At 40.4% G+C, this 19,775-nt stretch overlaps 1 protein-coding gene across 1 annotated transcript in view; it reads right to left on the reverse strand.

Moving 5' to 3' along the window:
• The window catches only part of LOC104941264 (histone-lysine N-methyltransferase 2C-like), a gene marked incomplete at its 3' end in the record, with an annotated part of 51,315 nt that overhangs the window by 26,961 nt on the left and 4,579 nt on the right, over positions 1-19,775 (reverse strand). The window contains exons 2-3 of the mRNA XM_010766347.1: positions 6,349-6,537; positions 962-1,050 (exon numbers count right to left, since the gene is read on the reverse strand). Of these exons, the coding sequence (XP_010764649.1) occupies positions 962-1,050; positions 6,349-6,536 (277 nt within the window). The remainder of the gene's footprint in view (positions 1-961; positions 1,051-6,348; positions 6,538-19,775) is intronic.

Below are 19,775 nucleotides of genomic sequence, written 5' to 3' on the forward strand. Positions count from 1 at the left end.
GTTTAAGTTTGAAAGTTGAAAAGTTTGTGTGTCTGAAACGCTATGTGATACAGTACAGTTTACACAGTACATGTTCTGTAGCTACTATTGCACTAAATGGTAACACTTGAATACGTTATGCAAATATGCAACTTGTTTGTTGAAATGTTAATAAATGGGAGCTTCCTCAAACAGCCATCTCTTTCCCGACAATCCCCTCTGTGCACGAACCCTTACATATGGTAATTAAACATTAAAACACCTGCGGCTTATAGTCCAGTGCGGCTTATATATGTACACATCATTCAATTTAGCTGCTGCGGCTTATATTCAGGTGCGCCTTATAGTCCGAAAATTACGGTACTTGTTCTTTATATTAAAAAAATATATTCTTCATGATAAAACACAAATAATTTCCTTATAATTGCCTGTTTAAGTAACGTAAACCACAGCTAAAAAAGTAGAGCAAGCCACTGTCAGAATTTCATTCCCCGATATCTCCAGCACAGCAACAGGGCAGCAAAGAGATGTATGAGAATGGGAGGCATGGTCACGTGACGTGATGTACACACATAAAAAAGCACATAAATGGGTCTGGAGAGACTGATGGGATTTTAAAAAGCTTTTAGAGGGCATTAGCCCAGGGCTCTTTCCCACTGCACCTCAATGCCAATCTCAGAGCAGGAGGAGAGATGGAAGCAGTAAGGGGAGGAAGAAAAAAAAACACACCCGCTGTAGCTTCACAGCTCAAGTTAAACCCTTTCAATTATAGCCCTGAAGTAGAAGCATGGGGTGCCAAGAAAAAGCTCTCATCCATCCTTCTGCAGGAGAGGGAGACTCCTCTTCTACCTTTACTGAAATACCCTTTTGAAGCACTCTAGGCATGGGGCTGCGTAGATGTGCAAGTTCAAGTGTTACATCACTCCCTAGCGTAACCAACGTGTACATACTTGATCACAAAGGGGGGGTTGCAAAGTCTCACCTGTGTCCTGAGGGCCTATGGACTCTGTTATCTCCGTTCCATCCATGCTGTCCTCGTCATCCACAACAACCCTCCCTCTGGTGCGACCCCTAGGGTGAGGAAGAGAAACAGACAAATAAACATAGGCATTGCAAAAGAACAAGACAAGAGGAAGTGCCCGCATTCGCTTCAGGAGTGGGGGTGGCGGGCGGCGGGCGGCGGGGCGGTCATGAATTAGTTAAATATAGTCACAGCTGTCACCGATTTTTAATGGAGGCACTCAGGGCTCTGGGCAAGGCGGAAGAGTGGTAGTGGGGGGTGCACAATGCAGACTGGTAGTATGTAGAGTTTAAAGATGGAGGGCAATCTGAATAACGCCACTCTAAAGATTAGAGTAAAGAGAATGGGTATTTAGATAACATTTCCTTATGGTATTAATGTAGCATCATTCTTAAATAAAAGACTACGCCCATGATAGGGTTATAAAAAAAAAAAAATCTAAATATTGGTGTATGGTGCTCATACATCAAAACTGAAATGTGTGTTCATCTTTAGAGAGACATGTAAATACCTTTATCATTTACAGTCCCTGAAGGGATGACAACTCATTAGAGTAACTGAACGTGCTCTTGTTAAAATTCAAATCAGAATACAGACACTACTTATTATATATGATAATAGCTCTGTAATTTACCTCAGCACTAACAAATATGTAATGATGAATTTTCATGAGTCATGTTTGGTATCCTGAACAGAAAATATCCTTAGGGTTGTTTGCACATTCATTAGGCGCTGTGATGTATAGCTTTGTACATAGTATATAGCTTTGGATAAAGACAGAGGGATTACACAAGACAGATAGTCTTATCCTTATATTTTATTATTCCAAAAATAGAGACTCCAACATTATTTTATGCAAGATCTAATTGATTCTACTTAAAGTTTTTGACGGTAGTCCCGAAAAAAGGTACAATAACAACCATCCTATTTAAATGATTAGTCTTAAGTAAATAGAATTATCATGGCAAACACACCATCTGATAGATCTCTGAATGCCAGTCAATAAAACAGCAAGACAACCTCTTATTATCAATTCAAATCAATAGCTACTCTGTTGCCAGCAGGGGCTACTGGGGTCCATTTGTGTGAAGAACAAAGCACTTTGACCCTTGATGTATAAGTCACAAGGGTATGCACAGCTTAGTATATATTTCTTAGTAAGAATGTGATTGTTATGGAGAACTGCTAGTTTGCGACAAGGTCAATGCTCTATTATTTTCCAAATAAAGAACGCAAAATACTTTCAACACGTTTAAAAAAAAATTAAAAAAACGAAAGGCATGTTGGAGGTTATAAACCTTATAAAAACACCAACATAAAACTATGCGAGGAGAACGCTGTACTATCGGATTTCAAGGTAAAAACCAAGTTAGAACTACTACAGCCTACTAGAGATGTGTTTTTTCACAGGTATCAAGTAATGATGATACAGCTCTTAACAAACGACAGTTTGTAAGTATCTACCAGAGAAGATTGACCGACTTGTCTCAAGTAGAGATGAAGCTGCCATGTGTAATTAGTATTGGGCTCAAACACTGCTTGTTAATAACATTTAATCAGAATTAGATATATGAAGCATCACTATAAACATCACTTCATATTTCTTTATGCATTTGTCCAAAACTGTACATTTAGTGAACCAATTAATAACAGTGTTTTAGTATACTAATGCACGGCTGTCGGTAAACTTCATGCACACAACCCACATTTAAACATTATCAGAACTGACTGAAGTGTGTAGCGCTGAACAATTTGATCAATTTAGACTATTTTATTCAAGCAAAAGTGTGGGAAAAGCTGCTTGTGTTTACAAAACATGTACCTTTCATATGGGAACTTGGGCCCAAGGAGTCATTTGAAAAATACACATTTTATTTATTTTCCAAAATAAGGTTTTTTGTTTTCCCGCAATACACACAATTTAAATATCTGGTGCTGTAGTAATCCTTTTTTTTCTTCACGTTTAAGAAAGCTTTGTCCATCTGTTCTATATTACACTAAAATGATTCCTACCACACCGTTTAGCGAGAAAGTGAACCACAGCGCAGTACAAGGAAACAAACTGTGGTGGTTAGTTAAAACTGTACTCAAACTTGAGCATCAGCCGCGGTGGCTGCCCAAGTCCGGTCTAATAATACCCGACAACAGCTACATACTGACACTATCTATACAACACAATGCAAAAAACAATTTCAACTATCAAGGAATGCTAAAAACCCTAATAATTTATTTGAATTTGGTTCGTCTATATGATGCAGTAGTAAATCGGATTGCACCGTGCAATTGGGGTTTGTATGTAGAAATGCAATTACAGTTTGGATTGAGATCCAAGGCCAAAAAAAAACTCAATCAGAAAATCCTTTTCATGTGTCTACCTCCTGTTGAGTGACCCAAAAATATCTTCTTACTACACCAGTTCAAGACTTTCTATCTGGGAAGTCATGTTAAAAGTCATCTTTCTTAGCCTTTTAGCTATTATCACTTATAGAGAAGTCCTCACAATTTTAAAACACGATATTTTAAATGTAGAGATCAAAAAGGAAAGGGAAACCATTTCCATTTCTCACTGAATGTGCCATGTCAGCAAATCAGACAACCATGACTAGGTTTATACACATAAGCCAGTATGCCAACCCGTACAGATGTGTGCATGCATACACAAGCGTTTACATATACTATGGAAAGGTCTGTCAGTGTTTGAGCATCCTCCAATGGGAGCTCTGTTAAATTAATCTTGGAAACGCTGTGTGGAGGGAATAGTTGTCAGGGACACAAATTAAATAGCAACATCAATTGTTAGCATTCTTAGTAGGGAGAGAGAAAAATGAGAGCAGCATGTGTATGTTCCATGGGTACTCAGGAGGATACAGGGGGTTGGAAGTGAGGGAGGAGATGGTGGGATCGGGGGGTGGGTAATTTTCGGTGCCACCAGAGAGAAAAATCACAAATGGCTGGATGCCAAATCAACCCCTCCCTCTAAATGACTTCCATGTCAAGATAAGGAACAACCCAAAAGCTAAAGAATGACAGAAGAAGCCTTTAGCAAACCTTGGCTAAAAACATAATAACCTGTAAGCCTGAGTCAAGCCTAACTCTCTTAATTGACTAGAAGCAAACTCACCTATCCCACAGAGTGCTTGTTTCATGTTATTGTAAAGGGGCACACAGTTATTGCTGAGTCAGGCATGTGCCTTCCTGTAGTCACGGATAACATTAAGATTTGTGCATGACAGAATCTAAATTATATCATTCTTATGGGCAACAAGATTGTTTTAATTAATTGCAACATTGACAATAATTGAAGTCTTAATTTGACAATAGAAAAATCTAACTAGGAAACTGCAAAAAACATAGTTATGTATACTATCTGCAAACCAAAAAATCATAAATGGTAAATGATCAATATGCAGTTACATTTTAATAAATGGTTGATGCAGTTTATTATTTGGCTTAACATAAGTCTAGAGACAAGACTCTGATTGATTGTAAAACTGTTTGTTTTTTAATCAGTATGACATGTTTTGGTCTTTCATCCCGCTCACATTTTAGTGCTAAACATATTCTGTCTCACAGGCTTTAGTGTAAATGTCCACACATATAATTCTATAGTTAATTACTTTTAAATGGCTTTTCATTCCGGATGGCAAATTAAAATGCAAATATTATCTGTGTTTGACATTTTCATTTATGACTACAATCTGATGTATAGCACAAAGAGTAGTTGATGGCAGTATAGTCTTCACAAACACTGCTACGCAACTCAACTGAAATTATAAATAACTGCGCAAAAGGCATTACATTTCAGCATTGAGACCGCCAGCAAATTCACTGACAAATGCTGAAGACCAACATTCAACCCCATACCCTGCACAACTTATCCCCCCCACAGTCCCACCACAGGGAGAAAGAGAGAAAAAAAGAAAAGAAAGAAAAGATGAAAATAATGCTGTGGTAAGTAGTTCCAGCTAGCAGCGTGCTGCCTGGAAAACCTGAAAAGGATTATGCTCTTCTGAAATGGACTGACTAGCAGATGGAGCGTGGGCAAATCTAGTAAATTCCAACAACCAGGTCTACAAGAGCCATTACTGACACTTCCTCCTTTGTCACAAGCAAACTGGCTTTTAACACTGGTCATTTTTATATTTATACACACACTGATTATATCCATTAGAAGAGGAAGCCAGTTGGTCTGGACACAAGATTGTGCCATGAGGAATATTCCCAGCTCTGTGAAATTGCTTCACTCTCTAGTGTATGTGACTGAGCATAGCAACGTATCATCTTATTACAGTTGGTCAAGTTTGGCTTCTACACTGCAGGCAGGTAGATTATGCCAGGAGGAACAGCCAACCTTATGCCTATTCCATAATAAACATGAAGCAACTCAAATGTGTACCAGGTCATTCTTCCACTGTGGCAGTGTGGCATTAAGGCATTGTTTGGATGCTTGCAGATTAAATGATCCATTGGGAGCAGGGTATTAAGATTGATTGAGAGGACAGACTAAGGAGAAGGTTAAGGACCTTTGTGGGCATTATGTTACCTAGCAGCTCTAAGCTGCATTATATGCTGCTATGGATGTCACAAAGAAGTCAGACCGTGTACAAAACCCTCATAAAGACATTTCTGTTCTGGCCTCAACTGTAATCAAGCTGCTGTGGAACCGTTTATAAAAATCATATTTGCAATGATGATATTTTATTAAAAAGCAAACCCAATCAACTACATGCAAACAACACAATCAGTTTTGAAGAACAAAAGGAAAGGCCCAAAACACAACAAAAATAATGTGTTTTTCTAGTAACACAGTAAATATGCCATATGTTTAAGTCAGACTGCCAGTCTGTGGACCTCGTTTTAAATATCTTCCAACGTTCTTTTAATTTCTTGGACAAAATAGCAGGATTCCACATTATCGAGATTTCATGATATGGTTTTGGGTGCTGCTTGATGTGGCCAACGCTTTTATCCAAGGTTACTAACAAAGCATCTCTACAGTGTTGGATTTAGTATCCCAAGGAAATTTGACATGTTGCCTGCAGAGGCTAAGGATCAAACCTAAAACGGGATGGGGATCAAACCACTGACCCTCCGACAAAAATGGCCCCCATGACTAACAACCGCCTTCCATGTTTGATATATGACAAAATAACTGTGACAAATAAAAATCAAGCAATAACACGATCCAGATGTTATAGAGGCAGAAAAAAATCCATTATGCAAAGCTACGAAATCAGTCGAGTCTTATCCGATTTTTTTTTTTAGATGGAAGTAAATATTACATTATTTTTCCACATCATAAACATACAAAAAAAGATTACTTTCAATATCCAAATATAAAAACCTACTTCTTTTTGTTCTTAGACGTGGATGAGAGTGGCGCCTGCGGTAGGATGACAGCAGCATCCTTGCGCGGCCTTCCACGTGGTCGTTTGTCTGCGTGGGCAGGACTTCCTGTGGACGTGGCCCCGACACTGCTGGAGGGCGGTGAGGGTCCCTGGTCAGAGGGTTCCACAGTCTTATCCTCTGATGACATTCTGAAACAAAGATGAGATAATGATAAGCGTTGTATGATAAGTAGACTTTAAACATTTACTCAACTTTTGAAAACAGGTGCCGATGTTCACCCGTTTTGTTTTCATTATGTTTAGAAGCTTTCAAGGACTGAATATAAAAAAGGAGACAATGGCATGGGAAGCATTCAGTAATCACTCCACATCCAGTGCTCTGGGTTTTCCATTTGCTGCAACCCACCCACTGAAAGAAAAGCCACAGTTCAATGGTAAAAAAGGTGAATGCTGCCCTTTAGTTGTATTTTACAATGTGAAGTGTAGTTGAGAGCTGCCATGAGAGCACTGGTGACACAAAGGAACACAGAGTCTGAGGGAAATATCCATTGGCTATTTCCAAACGACACAAGAATCTCTCCAGCAGTCAAATTTGCCAAAATTGCATTGAATTTTTGTTGAGTTATCTGAATACAATTTGCTCATGGGATGTACTTGTATACTGGAGTGAGAGAAATGGCAATTTTCGCTACAGGCTGGGTCATGCCACTCTGCACCTCTCACATACCCGTGTCCAATCAGATGCCAAAACAGGGACAAACCTTTTTTCCATTGGTTCTTTTGGGGAAAAATAACCAATAATCAGCAGTGAACCGCTTCAACACGTGTATTTCGGTTTATTCATGGCATTCATTTTGTTATTCTACAGTATTGTTGTTTTATAGTTATTTGTTAATGTATACAACCCAATTTGTGTTCTTTGAAATTGAAAAGGATATTGTATTCTGTTTGTATTGTATTCTACTTTCGTTGCAGTTGTATATGTCTTAAGTGTAATTTGGCTTGGCTTCCTATTTTGTATGGACATGTGTTTATTTTGAAGGAGTTAGCGCTGTTGACAGGAAGTTGTTGCTGCTATGGAAACAACGTGACGGAGATTAACGGAGAAAAGTCATTATCTAAAGACAGAGAAAGTAAACGAAAAAAAAAGTGAATATCCAAATAACGAAATTGAAACCCGAATAGTACTCCAACGAGCGAATATTCGGATACAGCCCTAATTCACATGAATATGGGCATTAAAATTAGCTGAATAAAAAAGAAGCAAAAAGATGGCAAGCAATGTTGTAGGCATATGTGATATAAGATGTGCATGTTTTCTACCACTTGAATGCTCGTAATTACAGTTTAAACAATCTAAACTAAATGTTGACCACTGGGCATTTCCCATGGATTTTTTCCAGTTAATTGACCTTTCTCCAAGCCATGCCCCCCACTGCTATTCAGTCAAGCCGTCTTGACTTGGCATAGAGCCCAATCTGTCACTAACTGCATACCTTGAAGAAAAATTATCTAACTTTGAAAAAGCGAAAGATCCATTTCAGAGACAAAGGCCTATGATACAAGTCTAAAGCATACATCCAGGATTTAAAACTGACTCAGCTGTACTCTGCTAATGTTATCTCGAAATATCTCAAAAGGTGAAGTTTTGGAAACGTATATCCCCTTCCAACCACCCTGGGTCACGTCTATGAATATTACACATGCCCCAAGCACAATGTTATCCATGACTAGTTAATAATCAGCAAAACCAGCCTGAAAATAAAGTCAACCTGAATCGACTATGAAAGTCTTTGGAGAAAAGAAGAATAGTTGCGTTGAACGCTGCATTCGAGGGGTGGGAATTAGCAAAGGGGAAATTCCATTTAGAAAAGCTTAAATCTTTCTCGAAATAGGTGTACGAGTAGGAAACTCTATTGAAGTTATGAACACCATAAAATAGGGTATTCCTTAATTTAGTGTTCAGGTGGATTGTAACGAAAGAGGGTAGTTTTATTTATGTAGTTTTGTAATTTTCATGATCAAACCTTTACTTTAACTCTCGTGCCTTTTATGACATGATCCGCATCAGCTGTGTTTGTCCACTAATATATCCAGGTTTTTAATTGTTATTTGTTGAGATTGTGCAGTAGGGCTTTTGCTCTGACGTAGTACAGCAAATGTTCTGTTAATCACTGAGAGCTTAACTGTTGCATGATAAAAGTTTGTATGAATAAAGATTGGCATCGATTTTATGTGGCTGACAGCACTGTCAAGACGCTAATTTCACATTAGTACAGTGAACGAACACATTGAGCAGGGTTTCCCACACAGACTATACTTGGGCGGGCCGCCCAGGTATATTAACGGACGCCCAAGTATATTTTGCGAACCATTTAGGTGTTTTTTTTTTATAATTTTTTTTTTTTATTCGTCCGTGACCACGACACCATCTGCGATCGATTAACTTGTGGACAATGGTCCCTCGCTCCCTTGCTCTGATCTCGCCTCCTTCTGGCCTGTTAAGTGGCCTGCCTCACACAGGGTGACTGGCTGTCCACATGATGTGGCCTGCCGACATGGCCACTGTCATACAGATCATAAATCAAAGCCCTTGATTGGTCTCTGTGTGTCATTCAAGCTCGGGATAACCTCAGCTCAGGTGAGGTAAAGGACTCTCTGAGTGTTTAGATAGTTAAAGTTCTCAGTGGGTCTCAAACGGTGTGGTCACCATTTATGTAAACACATATTTCCATTTGAGAGGGTAGTGATTGGTCTGCGACCACCAACTGGCGGCCCGCGGGCCACATCCGGCCCGCCAGTCATTCTCATCCGGCCCGCACGACGGGGGTGACTGTGGCGTTGGCGGAGTGGTTACTGCGTTCGCCCCCCACCCATTTTTTCTTTTTACAACGTCTCGTGAGTAAGGTGCAGTACCGGAGTCCAACAGAGAGGCAGCAGCTGTGGGACAGTAGACTGCGTACTGCGAAACCTTCCCTGCCTTGAAGAAGAATCTATCCTTCGTTGTGAAGAGTCTGCTTTGTGCGCTCCGCACCACAGCAGTAGCCCCGCTGCGACAGAGTCCAACAGAGAGGCAGGAGCTGCGGGACAGTAGCCTAGAAGCAGGGTTGGGTTGTAACGGAATACATGTAACGGCGTTACGTAATCAGAATACAACAATCAAGTAGGCTAACTGTATTCAGCTGGCATTACATTTGCACAGCGCTGCAGGATGTCTGTGAGCGAGAGAGACATGCAGCGTGTCTGTGAGGCCCCGCCCCCGCACGCAGATGAGAGAGATCTCTTTTTAAAATATATTGAAAGTTAGAAACGGAGATGGTTAGATAAAATGTGCAAGATAACGTTTATGTAGCATTTATTTATTGTCGAAATGATGACATTTCATAACGGGATCAAATCAAAGTGAATGGCCTGCTGCTGCTGAATGCTTGGGGCAAGTGACTGGAAAAAGTTTTAAAAGTTATTACAACGTTTCAGATAATAAATAATATTGATAATTCATTCTATTTAGGGGCGCCTTTCAAAGCACCCAAGGACACCTTACAATTCATAACATATTCCAAGGAAAGGTTTTAAGACAGTACAAAGCATGCAGTCCGGGTGATGTTTTTTATGTGGGGTGCAGATGAGAGAGCTGTCCAGAATGACACCAAGATGTTGTATTTGAGTTCTTGATAAGCCATTAAAACAGTAAAATACGTGTCTCCTGTGCACCAAAACATACCCATCTGTTATGGAAAAAGAAAGTATTCCAAAAGTATTCTAAAAGTAATCTAAATACGTTTCTTATAAGACACGTAACTGTAACTGTATTCTGATTACTTTCAGAGCATGTATTCAGTATTCAGTAACTGATTACATTTACAAAGTAACCCTCCCAACCCTGCCTAGAAGTGATCCTTCGTTAGCGTGAAGAGGCTGCTAAGCGTTATGCGGTCCGCAGTACCTGAGCGTGCTCCACTAGCTCCCCCCCCCTCCCTGATCAACAACTTCAAAATTCTGGGCTATATAAAAATCTCTTGCCCGCCATAGTGTCTATTAGATACATTTTGGCCCTTGGACAAATGTAGTTGGTGATCCCTGGAATGGATAGTGAGGTGGGCTGAAGATCGGAAGGCTGTGAGTTCAAATCCCTCCAGGAACACCACCACTAGTGTGCCCTTGAGTAAGGCACTTAGCCCTTAGTTACTCCAGGGAGAATGTCCCTGTAATCGGTCATTGTAAGTCGCTTTGGATAAAAGCGTCAGCTAAATGAAATGTAATGTAATGTAATGTTATTAGTAAAATATGCATGAATAACTAGGTGAAAAAAGGTAAGATACACTTTTAAAACTTGTTGAGAGCTAAAACTAGTCTTTGCTGCTGCCTCAAAGAGGAGCAGGGAGGAGAGGAATATAGAGTAAGAAGAGATTTAATTACAGTACCCAACCATAAATATGTTTAAACGTCACCCCTCAATATCGACCAGTGCATAACTCGCAATACGGCGTCTCTCTACAAACTGTCGTACGTCTTGCGGACCTCTAGTTAGCCCGCTAGCCGCACATCATACGGGGCTGATTCTTCGTCCATTATTGATGATACACATAACATCTCACTGGCTATATGTACTAGTTATGCGTCAACTGGAACAGACGATGTCCTTGGATTAGTGACATGATACATAGCGTCTTAGATTTCCTCCACTGCAAGGGAACCGGCGTGTGTCTAGGAACGTCGTTTCTTATTAGTAAAACGCATGAAAATCGCGGGAACATTTAGTGACTCACTGTCTTATGTAAAGTGCGATTTAGGAGTTTTCTTAACCTTGTTTGACTAGTTAATAAATTTTTTAGTAATGAATTTTGCGGCATTGATCATTCATTAATAAGCTAATTGTACACAGCGCACATCACATCGATCGACCGATGTGCAGAATCCTTCTGAATGGAAAAGACAAAACTTCCGATTCCCTAGCAGACGATTTACGCAGAACAGGCAATCTTTGATTATTTCTTATTAGCCTGTAAAGGAAGTAATCGGTCATATAAAAACAGATTGAAATTAATTACAGCCAGCTGTTTTCTATATAAATTCGATCAATCTTAACGCCAACGTTCAGGAAATTGATTGATCGATTACAGTAGAATCATTACGATGCAAGTAGCAATCCAATCGGTTACGATCCATAAATAGATAACCCCAATTCCTCATTTTCAATTGTAATGATCAGAACATTGGTGAAAGAATAGAAGAGGGATGTCATTGCAGTGACGTTTCTAGTGGATGGACATTCTAGATATGGGTAGTACTTTACCGTCGACACTCTGAGAGTATAACTTTCCATTCTGTCTGTGGCGGATCTACCAAGGAACGGTGGACTTACCGGTGGAGTTATGAAATCACTGATTCAGTTTGAATTAGTCAAAACCTATAAATTAAATCCTATAAATAGTAAAATAGGACGTTATGTATATAAAGATTATTCTTTTACGTGTGTTTACTTGTCGTTGTCATTGTTCAGACGATATTAACTTATTTCTCAACAATTTTAGTTGTAAAAGCGAGTGTCGGTGTTGAGTTCATTATCATAGGTTAATACAAGGGAGATATATGTTAATTATTTCGAACAGTAGATATTAACGAGTAACTATTATAGGTGTCTGGACTGTATAATCAAGTAAAGTGACGGGGTCGTTATACACACGTGGATATTGCGAATTGTTTATCGGTCAATTTTCACGACCTTATTGTTTGATACTTTTTTTTCATCAAACTTCCTGTGTCAATTTACCTCATTTATGTGTACTACTATTGTATAACTCCCATGTGACCCTCAGGAGGATTTCAATAAGATGACAACCGTGTCTTCGTTTCACGATGTCATTACACTTCCTCTTGTTTTATGTTGAAGACTCGAGTTTAATAGTTGCTCACTAGGCTTACGGACAGGCCGAAACATAAAAACAATTGGAGTTATGAAACAAATAGCGACCTCCTTACATAAGTATACAAATAGAACGGACAATCAGACTGCTCTATCTGTTGAAGAGTCTAAGCCGTCACTGATGCGTCCGCTGTAATTTTAGGTGCTTCGCCTTTTCTTGTCCGGGTCACTGACCAGGTTTTCCATATTAATACAACAAGAGAGAGTTTGATGAAATTGAGAGTAAATGTTTGGATATCAAATGTAAATACAGTGTTACCTCATCTATTCCGCTGGAACAATAATTCAATTTAACGTAGTAACAGCTAAAGAAAGGCGAAGAATTTTTTCCGGATAGTCTCAACATTATCGACACATTCGACATGGAATAGATGGTGAGCCGACGCTGATTAAGTCAACTGTTGTAGCTCTAAGGTGGAGTTTAGGAGACGACTCGACGGGAGGGAAAGAAAGAAAGTAGGATTTCGGGTGGGTTTCTCTGGGTCCGTTCTCGAACGTAACTCCCCCAGGTCAGGTCGGAGTGCACGCGTGATGCGCGAGTAGGGGTGGGAGGTTGGGGGGGGACGACGTCGTCAGGGCTCCCTCTAGGTTCGTCCCCTCTGGTCCCTTAATCACGTTTCCTATAGATACTAGCGACAGGCGAGGACCTTTCTCACCGGGTACCACCACCTCGTTTGGAGGCGACCTTCTCGTTTTCCCCCTTTCCCAAATTCTCTATTTGTTACGTCCCTACATCCAGAACTTCCTCGCGTACACATTACTTCTTCTCTTTGTTCCGAAATTTCGTTGTACTGTCTCTAAAAGTAGACGACAGTCCACCGACTGACTAGACTGGGATGTCTTAATCGAAACTATGCGTTTCTCCTTCCTCACGAACGTGACCCTACCACATCATTTACAACTGTCGTACCAGCATTGTAGGGTCTGGAAACAACAAGACCGGGTCAGGAAGACCAATTTCTGATTGTTTTTCCTAGTAGTTTGTTTTTTTGTTATCGTCATCCTGTCCTGTTTTTTCTCACCACTCGTCATTTTTGAGACAGGTGATGTCACTAGTCCTGTTTCCGTCGGTGGACGTCTACCATAAAGATCCACGCTGTGTCTTGTACAGGTCGTTTCAGAGCGTAAGAGTTTGTAATATCAGACGAATGCCTTGCCAAAGAGTCAAGAAAAACAGTTATAGAGGAGGGGGAAGGAAAAATATATATAAAAAATATTTTATAAAACTTAATAGGACCTGTCATAAGTTTCGTTCTAAGCTCAACGTTTTACCAGCGTGTGAGAAAAGGTTGAGTGACAAAAGGCGGAGAGTTTCATCCATCTAAAGGTTCGAAGACATAGAGAAAAAATTTGTGTTAATGTGAATTATATAAACCCAAAAACTGACTGTTTTGTTCTGGAGATTCTTTTTAGCTAGAATCTGATCTCTACCTGTAAAAATGTGTAAAGAGTGTAAAATAAATGGTTTTTTCTTAGACCACCTAATAAGTTATTATGTTTATTAACAAAAATAAACTTCGGATGTCGGCGTCAAAGGATCCATCACCAGGTAAATAAACCATAAGCCACAGTAACAACGGTTTTTGTACTCGTGCTTATGTTCCACCTCTTCTTGGAATCCCGTATGGGTGCTATACCTGACTCTTTTTGTTCCGGTAACAGTGCTCTCCGACTTTAGGTTTAACAGTAACTTAATTATATCAACAATATCCTCCAGTAGGGTAGGAAGACTAGATTTTGGTCGCAAGTAGTAACTCGACGAAAGAGGAGACAGTTAGACTTCTGCCACCACCTGCTCCCGACCTGTCGATGTTCGTCTCGGCTGCTCCGACCCGACGGACCACGAGTAGTCACGTAACAAGTCTAGGAGCCGCCTACGTTTTGCCAGGTCGTCCCAGGTTGCTCTCCCTCGCGGTGCCGCTCGGACCGGCCGACCATCCAGTCTCAAGTCCTCCTAATAGAAAGGTTAAAATTCGAGTCCGTTACTAGTCGTGAGTTGATAGCGTAGAGGGGTTACGCCATTGCTACGATACAGATCAGACACCAAGAGAGACAGGTTAACTTTACGTTATACAGTTGATAAGAACACTTCTCAGTTTCACTTTTCGTTCAGTACGGGTAAATTCAAAAAATCCTCTGGTCTTACTAAAGTAACGATGGAAATAGATACAATTACACAGAATACGCCGACGCACACATTTGAACCACCTCTCCACACCACTCGTTCTCTCTACCAAACTGGCCGTACGTCTTGCGACTCTTATTAGCCGTACGATTGGGTTCTCAAATTACTCCATTCTATTAACTTCTAAACAAACGTCATGATATGATCTTCTATTTCCAATAAGAGGGTCTGGACGCCAAAGTTTAGCATAAGTAGTGTTACAAAGAGTAGGCTAGAGTGACGTTAAACGACTCTTAGTTGTTGGAGATTATAGGATTCCTATACAATAGGGTTCCTCTCATGTCACCACTAACATGTGTGGTAATTTTAGAGTACGACTATTTCACCTGTGTAAATTACTCAATAACTGAGGCCAAGACGGTTGTTAACAGGAATATCGTTTGGAGACGGAGTTTATCGATACCCACTCTTTTCACATTCTATAAAAGGCGAAAGGACAAAAAAAGACAGGAAGGCGAGGTCCTGAGTCACTTATGGGACGACGACATTGAGGCCGGGACTCTACTCCGCAAAGTTCGGTCGGACACGATCACAGTGAGCCCAAAGTACCCGCGAGGACATCCTTGTCGGAATAAAAACTGCTCATGGACAAGGGGAGGGACGCCGAGACGAGTGCCCGGGACAGGCTGAGCGTCCAGTCTCGGAAATCTGTGTGGTCGTGGCTGACGAGCCATTCATGTGACATTGCATTATCACGTATTTTAGTCCCAAAGGCGCCCCCAGAAATTTTTCACTTAATTTTCCAACTATTAGTAAATCGCTTTTACTTCCGATAATTTTTTTCATTAATTTTTATAATTCCCGTAAAAGGTTTCATAATGTAAAAACATCGAACAAAAGTTATATCATATATTTACAGGTTTCTCCAACATAAGATGTCAAAGGACTACATTAGATAACGCATCCGTCACAAAGGGGATCCTACCCTTCAGTATCGTCGCCACGATTTCCGTACACCACGGTCGTATTCACCGACTCGCCCTCGCGCACTTATAACATCACGCACGCTTCACGCGGCGGTGGCTTAAGAAAGATACCGACGGACGGTCGTGTTCTTTCCGAGAACTCCGGATCATGGTCCCCAGGCCAAGATCGGTTAAAACGACGGGTCCGCTCTAAATATATATTTCTTATTTACTTTTTAGAGATGTTTTCAGTTTATGTGATTGTCTTGAATAACTGTATCCATTATATGCAGTTTTACCGACAATTTTACATAAGTCAAACATTCCTTGAACAAAAATTACCCCCCACCTGCAGTGAGGAGATCCTCCCACAGGCCCATACGGGGGGGGACCCTTTTCTACAAAAACCTGTAAAATTTCATTTTACGAAGTTAGACCACGTGACAACCTCGTCTTGTTATTGATCTCTGATCTAGACCCCCCATGTTGAGATTTTGGTGGGTATACTTTATATAGAAGAGGTTGAATTTACTTATAAAAACAAATGACAGGATTATCATATGTAACCTTACTAGAAGTTTGGACAAAAATAAATAGGATTATTAAAAATTTCACGGAACCTTTTATACAAATGTATTAAACATTTGTGTATAAACAAACTCTGGGGTGACACTATTGAATCTGATTTTTAATTGATAGATTTGTGAGTTTCAGGAATTGGAGTGACTCGGAGAGTCAGACTTGTCTCTCGAAGAGGAGGTGGACCAACATCTTGTAGATGAGATAATATAGGCCAATTCGCTTCGATCGTGGTCTAAGCTTATTGTTGTCGCGGCAATGGCACACGCGGGAGAGAGAGAGAGCACGAGAGCGGAGGGTATCGAGCGTGAACCCGACCACTCGTATGTCCGCGGACTATTGCCGGTTGTAGGGTGAAAGTAATGAATGTCGCGCCGGGACATGTAGCATGTCCCGTTTAATGTTCACATTGGCCCACACTGTCTCCCACAAATGTAAATGAAATTAATACCCTTACAACAATGTAGTTCCAGTTTTTAATCTTACTCGCGGTTGCCAGTTTTTATTAAAAAGAGGAGGGTCTAGTTATCTTTTTTTTTTGCACCACTTACAATGTGTGTACAATAAATACTGGACAGTAGGAACATATTTAGTAAAACGTGTTTTGCTACCGTGACCAAACCAGTCTCGTGAAGTCGCACAGACCCAAAGTACTGTCTTGTCGAGGTTGCGGACACACATACCCTTCCGAGACCACGACCCAGGTAAATCTGACGGTGTGCTAGACTTTATATTGAGACGCCCCCCACTCTCGCGCGCTCAACTCCACTGCACGTTGTTGTAGATTGGAAAGACAACCAGCGAAACAATCGTCTGGGAAGGGCGCTTACCGTGCTTGCTTTGTCCATCTCCGTCCCCGGGTATTACTATCTGATATGCAAAATTATCAGATTTAGATGATGGGTGTGTATGTTTGTATACCCCCCTTTTACCCAATGACTAAATTTCTGTTTATTTACATAAATATTTACATAAATCCTTTGGATAGGTACACTAAAAATTCACCCCCAGCTTGAGTTTAGGAGATCACCCCAGGCCCGCGGTACGAGGGGGGCCATTCTAAACAAAAAAATTAAAACCTCAATTTACGTTAGTTAGACCACGTTAAAACTCCCCTTTTATTTCTCTGATCTAGATACCTTTGTGGATATACTTTGTCTTGACCATATGTAAAGTTATTAGTATTTTAGTACCGGTATTGGTTATTGTATGGTATAGGTTATACTTTTTTGTGACTTTGAATAAATAAATAAAAGCCAAGTAAATATCAACCACTCACACAGACGAGGACTTAGTCGGGAGAGGACATGAGAGANAATTCTCTCTCTCTCTCTCTCTCTCTCTCTCTCTCCCTCCCCTAGAGGATGTGAGGAACACCCCAAAATAAAGCGGGTTAAAATAATTAAATTGCATACATTTTATTTTAGTAAACACTGAAAACGGGTCCCACAGACCCAAACAGCACACAAAGTATAATGTTAAAATGTGCTAAATATATACACTGCAAAAAACAAACAAAAGAGAAGTAAAAGTAGCTCACTACTTGTTTTATTTTTTTAAAGTAGCTCTCATCCTAATAAAGGTTGGAGACCCCTGCATTAGAGCGTAAGAACTGTAACTATAAGTATCTGAAATAAATATGTGTAATGAAACAAATGTGTTGCATTTTTGTCATGCGCAATTACTTCATACTGTCTTTGTCTTTTTCGTCCTGCATTTATTGTGCCCCCCTCAGAAAATAACTGGCCCCAGCCTGGTCCCCCCAGTCAAATTGGTCTAGAACCGCCACTGCGCACGGTTAATGTATTACATTATTGAGGTAGAATTGTCCGGGGCTACAGAAAAAACATTCGGGGCAGGCCAGGTGACGCCACTGGCGAGCACACAACTACAGAAGATGTAAAAAAGCGTATTTACCCAACCAATGTGGAATTTAATTGGCTACAATATACACAGATTATGCACAGCCGGGAGCAGCAAGTAACCGTCAAATAATTATCGCAGACAGCGGGAGCTCGCACCGCCCTGCCTGCCCGCTAAGGGGGGTGGGGCCTNACATTTGAAAAACGAGTAACCTGATAACAGTTACTTTCGTAAACCTGAAGTGAATACATTTTGGAATACTTATTGGAATTATTGGTGGAAAAGATTCCTCACAAAATGTAATATTCATTACCGGCAGAACTGTGTGCACACTGCACAGCGCTGCAGCATGTCTGTGAGCAAGAGAGAGATGCAGCGTGTCTGTGAGGCCCCGCCCCCGCACGCAGATGAGAGAGAGATCCCTTTTAAAATATATTGAAAGTTAGAAACAGAGATGGATAGATAAAATGTGCAAGATAACGTTTATGTAACATTTATTTATTTTCGAAATGATGACATTTCATAACGGGATCAAATCAAAGTGAACGGCCTGCTGCTGCTGAATGCATGGGGCAAGTGACTGGAAAAAGTCTTAAAAGTTATTCCATCATTTCAGATAATAAATAATAATGATAATTCATTCTCTTTAGGGGCGCCTTTCAAAGCACCCAAGGACACCTTACAATTCATAACATATTCCAAGGAAAGGTTTTAAGACAGTAGGCTACAAAGAATGCAGTCCGGGTGATGTTTTTTATGTGGGCGCAGATGAGAGAGCTGCCAGAATGACACCAAGATGTTGTGTTTGTGCTCTTGATAAGCCATTAAAACAATAAAATACGTGTCTCCTGTTCACCAAAACATACCCATCTTTTATGGAAAAATAAAGTAGTCCAAAAGTATTCTAAAAGTAATCTGCCACCGGTACCGACCGGTACCGGCGGGGATTGTTGTTAGCTTCTGATGCGCAGAAGAAAAATCTGGCCTACGCTATTTTTTACAGGCCCCCCCTAAAGTACATTTCTGCCTGTACACTACTTGTTCAAACCCTATCCAGTACTCTGTTGCACAGCACACATTCAAATAAACTAAATAATACTTGTCTTATTGTACTATCTGTAGGTTTACATTTGAATTTACTACAGTCATTTTGATGACATCTACAACTCTCGTTTATCTGAACATCTTTTGCCAGGTTTGTAACATCGTGAAAAGTCATTTCATGCTTCCACAACAAGCTTTAGCATTTTCAAGAGGATGATTCAGTGGTTTCGATCAGTACACACATACTCGAGCGTGAGTAGCTTTAATGAAGCAGAATTATGTAAACCAGGGTTGCCAACTCTCACGCATCTGGCGTGTGACACACGCTTTCACTCTCAATCTCACGCTGCCCAAACTATTCTCATGCCAAAAACAAGATGAACCGGCGATCTTTTTTGGTTGGTTATTTACAATGTTGAGTTGACAGCTGCTCAAGCTGTCGATCCGCTCCCTTCCCGCCCCCACCACTCTTAACAACGTTAACAGACAGCATAGCAGTGGGAGCCGGTTGGTCAATCCCCGACCCGTATTACGCATGCGCAGATCTAAAATCCAAGATCCATTAGAAATGATAAAAAAGTAAAAGTCTGCTGCTTATTGTTCTACTAGGCCAAAATAGAGTCAAAGAGTATATGAGAGTGAGAGTGTGTTAATTAATATATTTGGCAGTTTGGAGTAAGTCTGTAGATTTGTTTGTGTGCGCGTGTTTCATGTATAGGCCTCTCACGATAATTAATTTTGTTGGATACATTTTCCCGGAAATTATTGCGATAAGCGATAATATTGTCGGCACCGTTGTATGACCATTTTAGACCACTGACATAATGATAATATATAAATAATTCAAGTACATCCTTTCAAACTGATAGTCACATCCTCATGTAAATGGAAATGTATCGAGTTCAGAAAAGTTATCGAGTTCATT

The sequence above is a fragment of the Notothenia coriiceps genome, unplaced genomic scaffold (assembly GCF_000735185.1).
Source record: "Notothenia coriiceps isolate Sejong01 unplaced genomic scaffold, NC01 NC01_scaffold00003305, whole genome shotgun sequence".
Classification (NCBI taxonomy): Eukaryota; Metazoa; Chordata; class Actinopteri; order Perciformes; family Nototheniidae; genus Notothenia; species Notothenia coriiceps.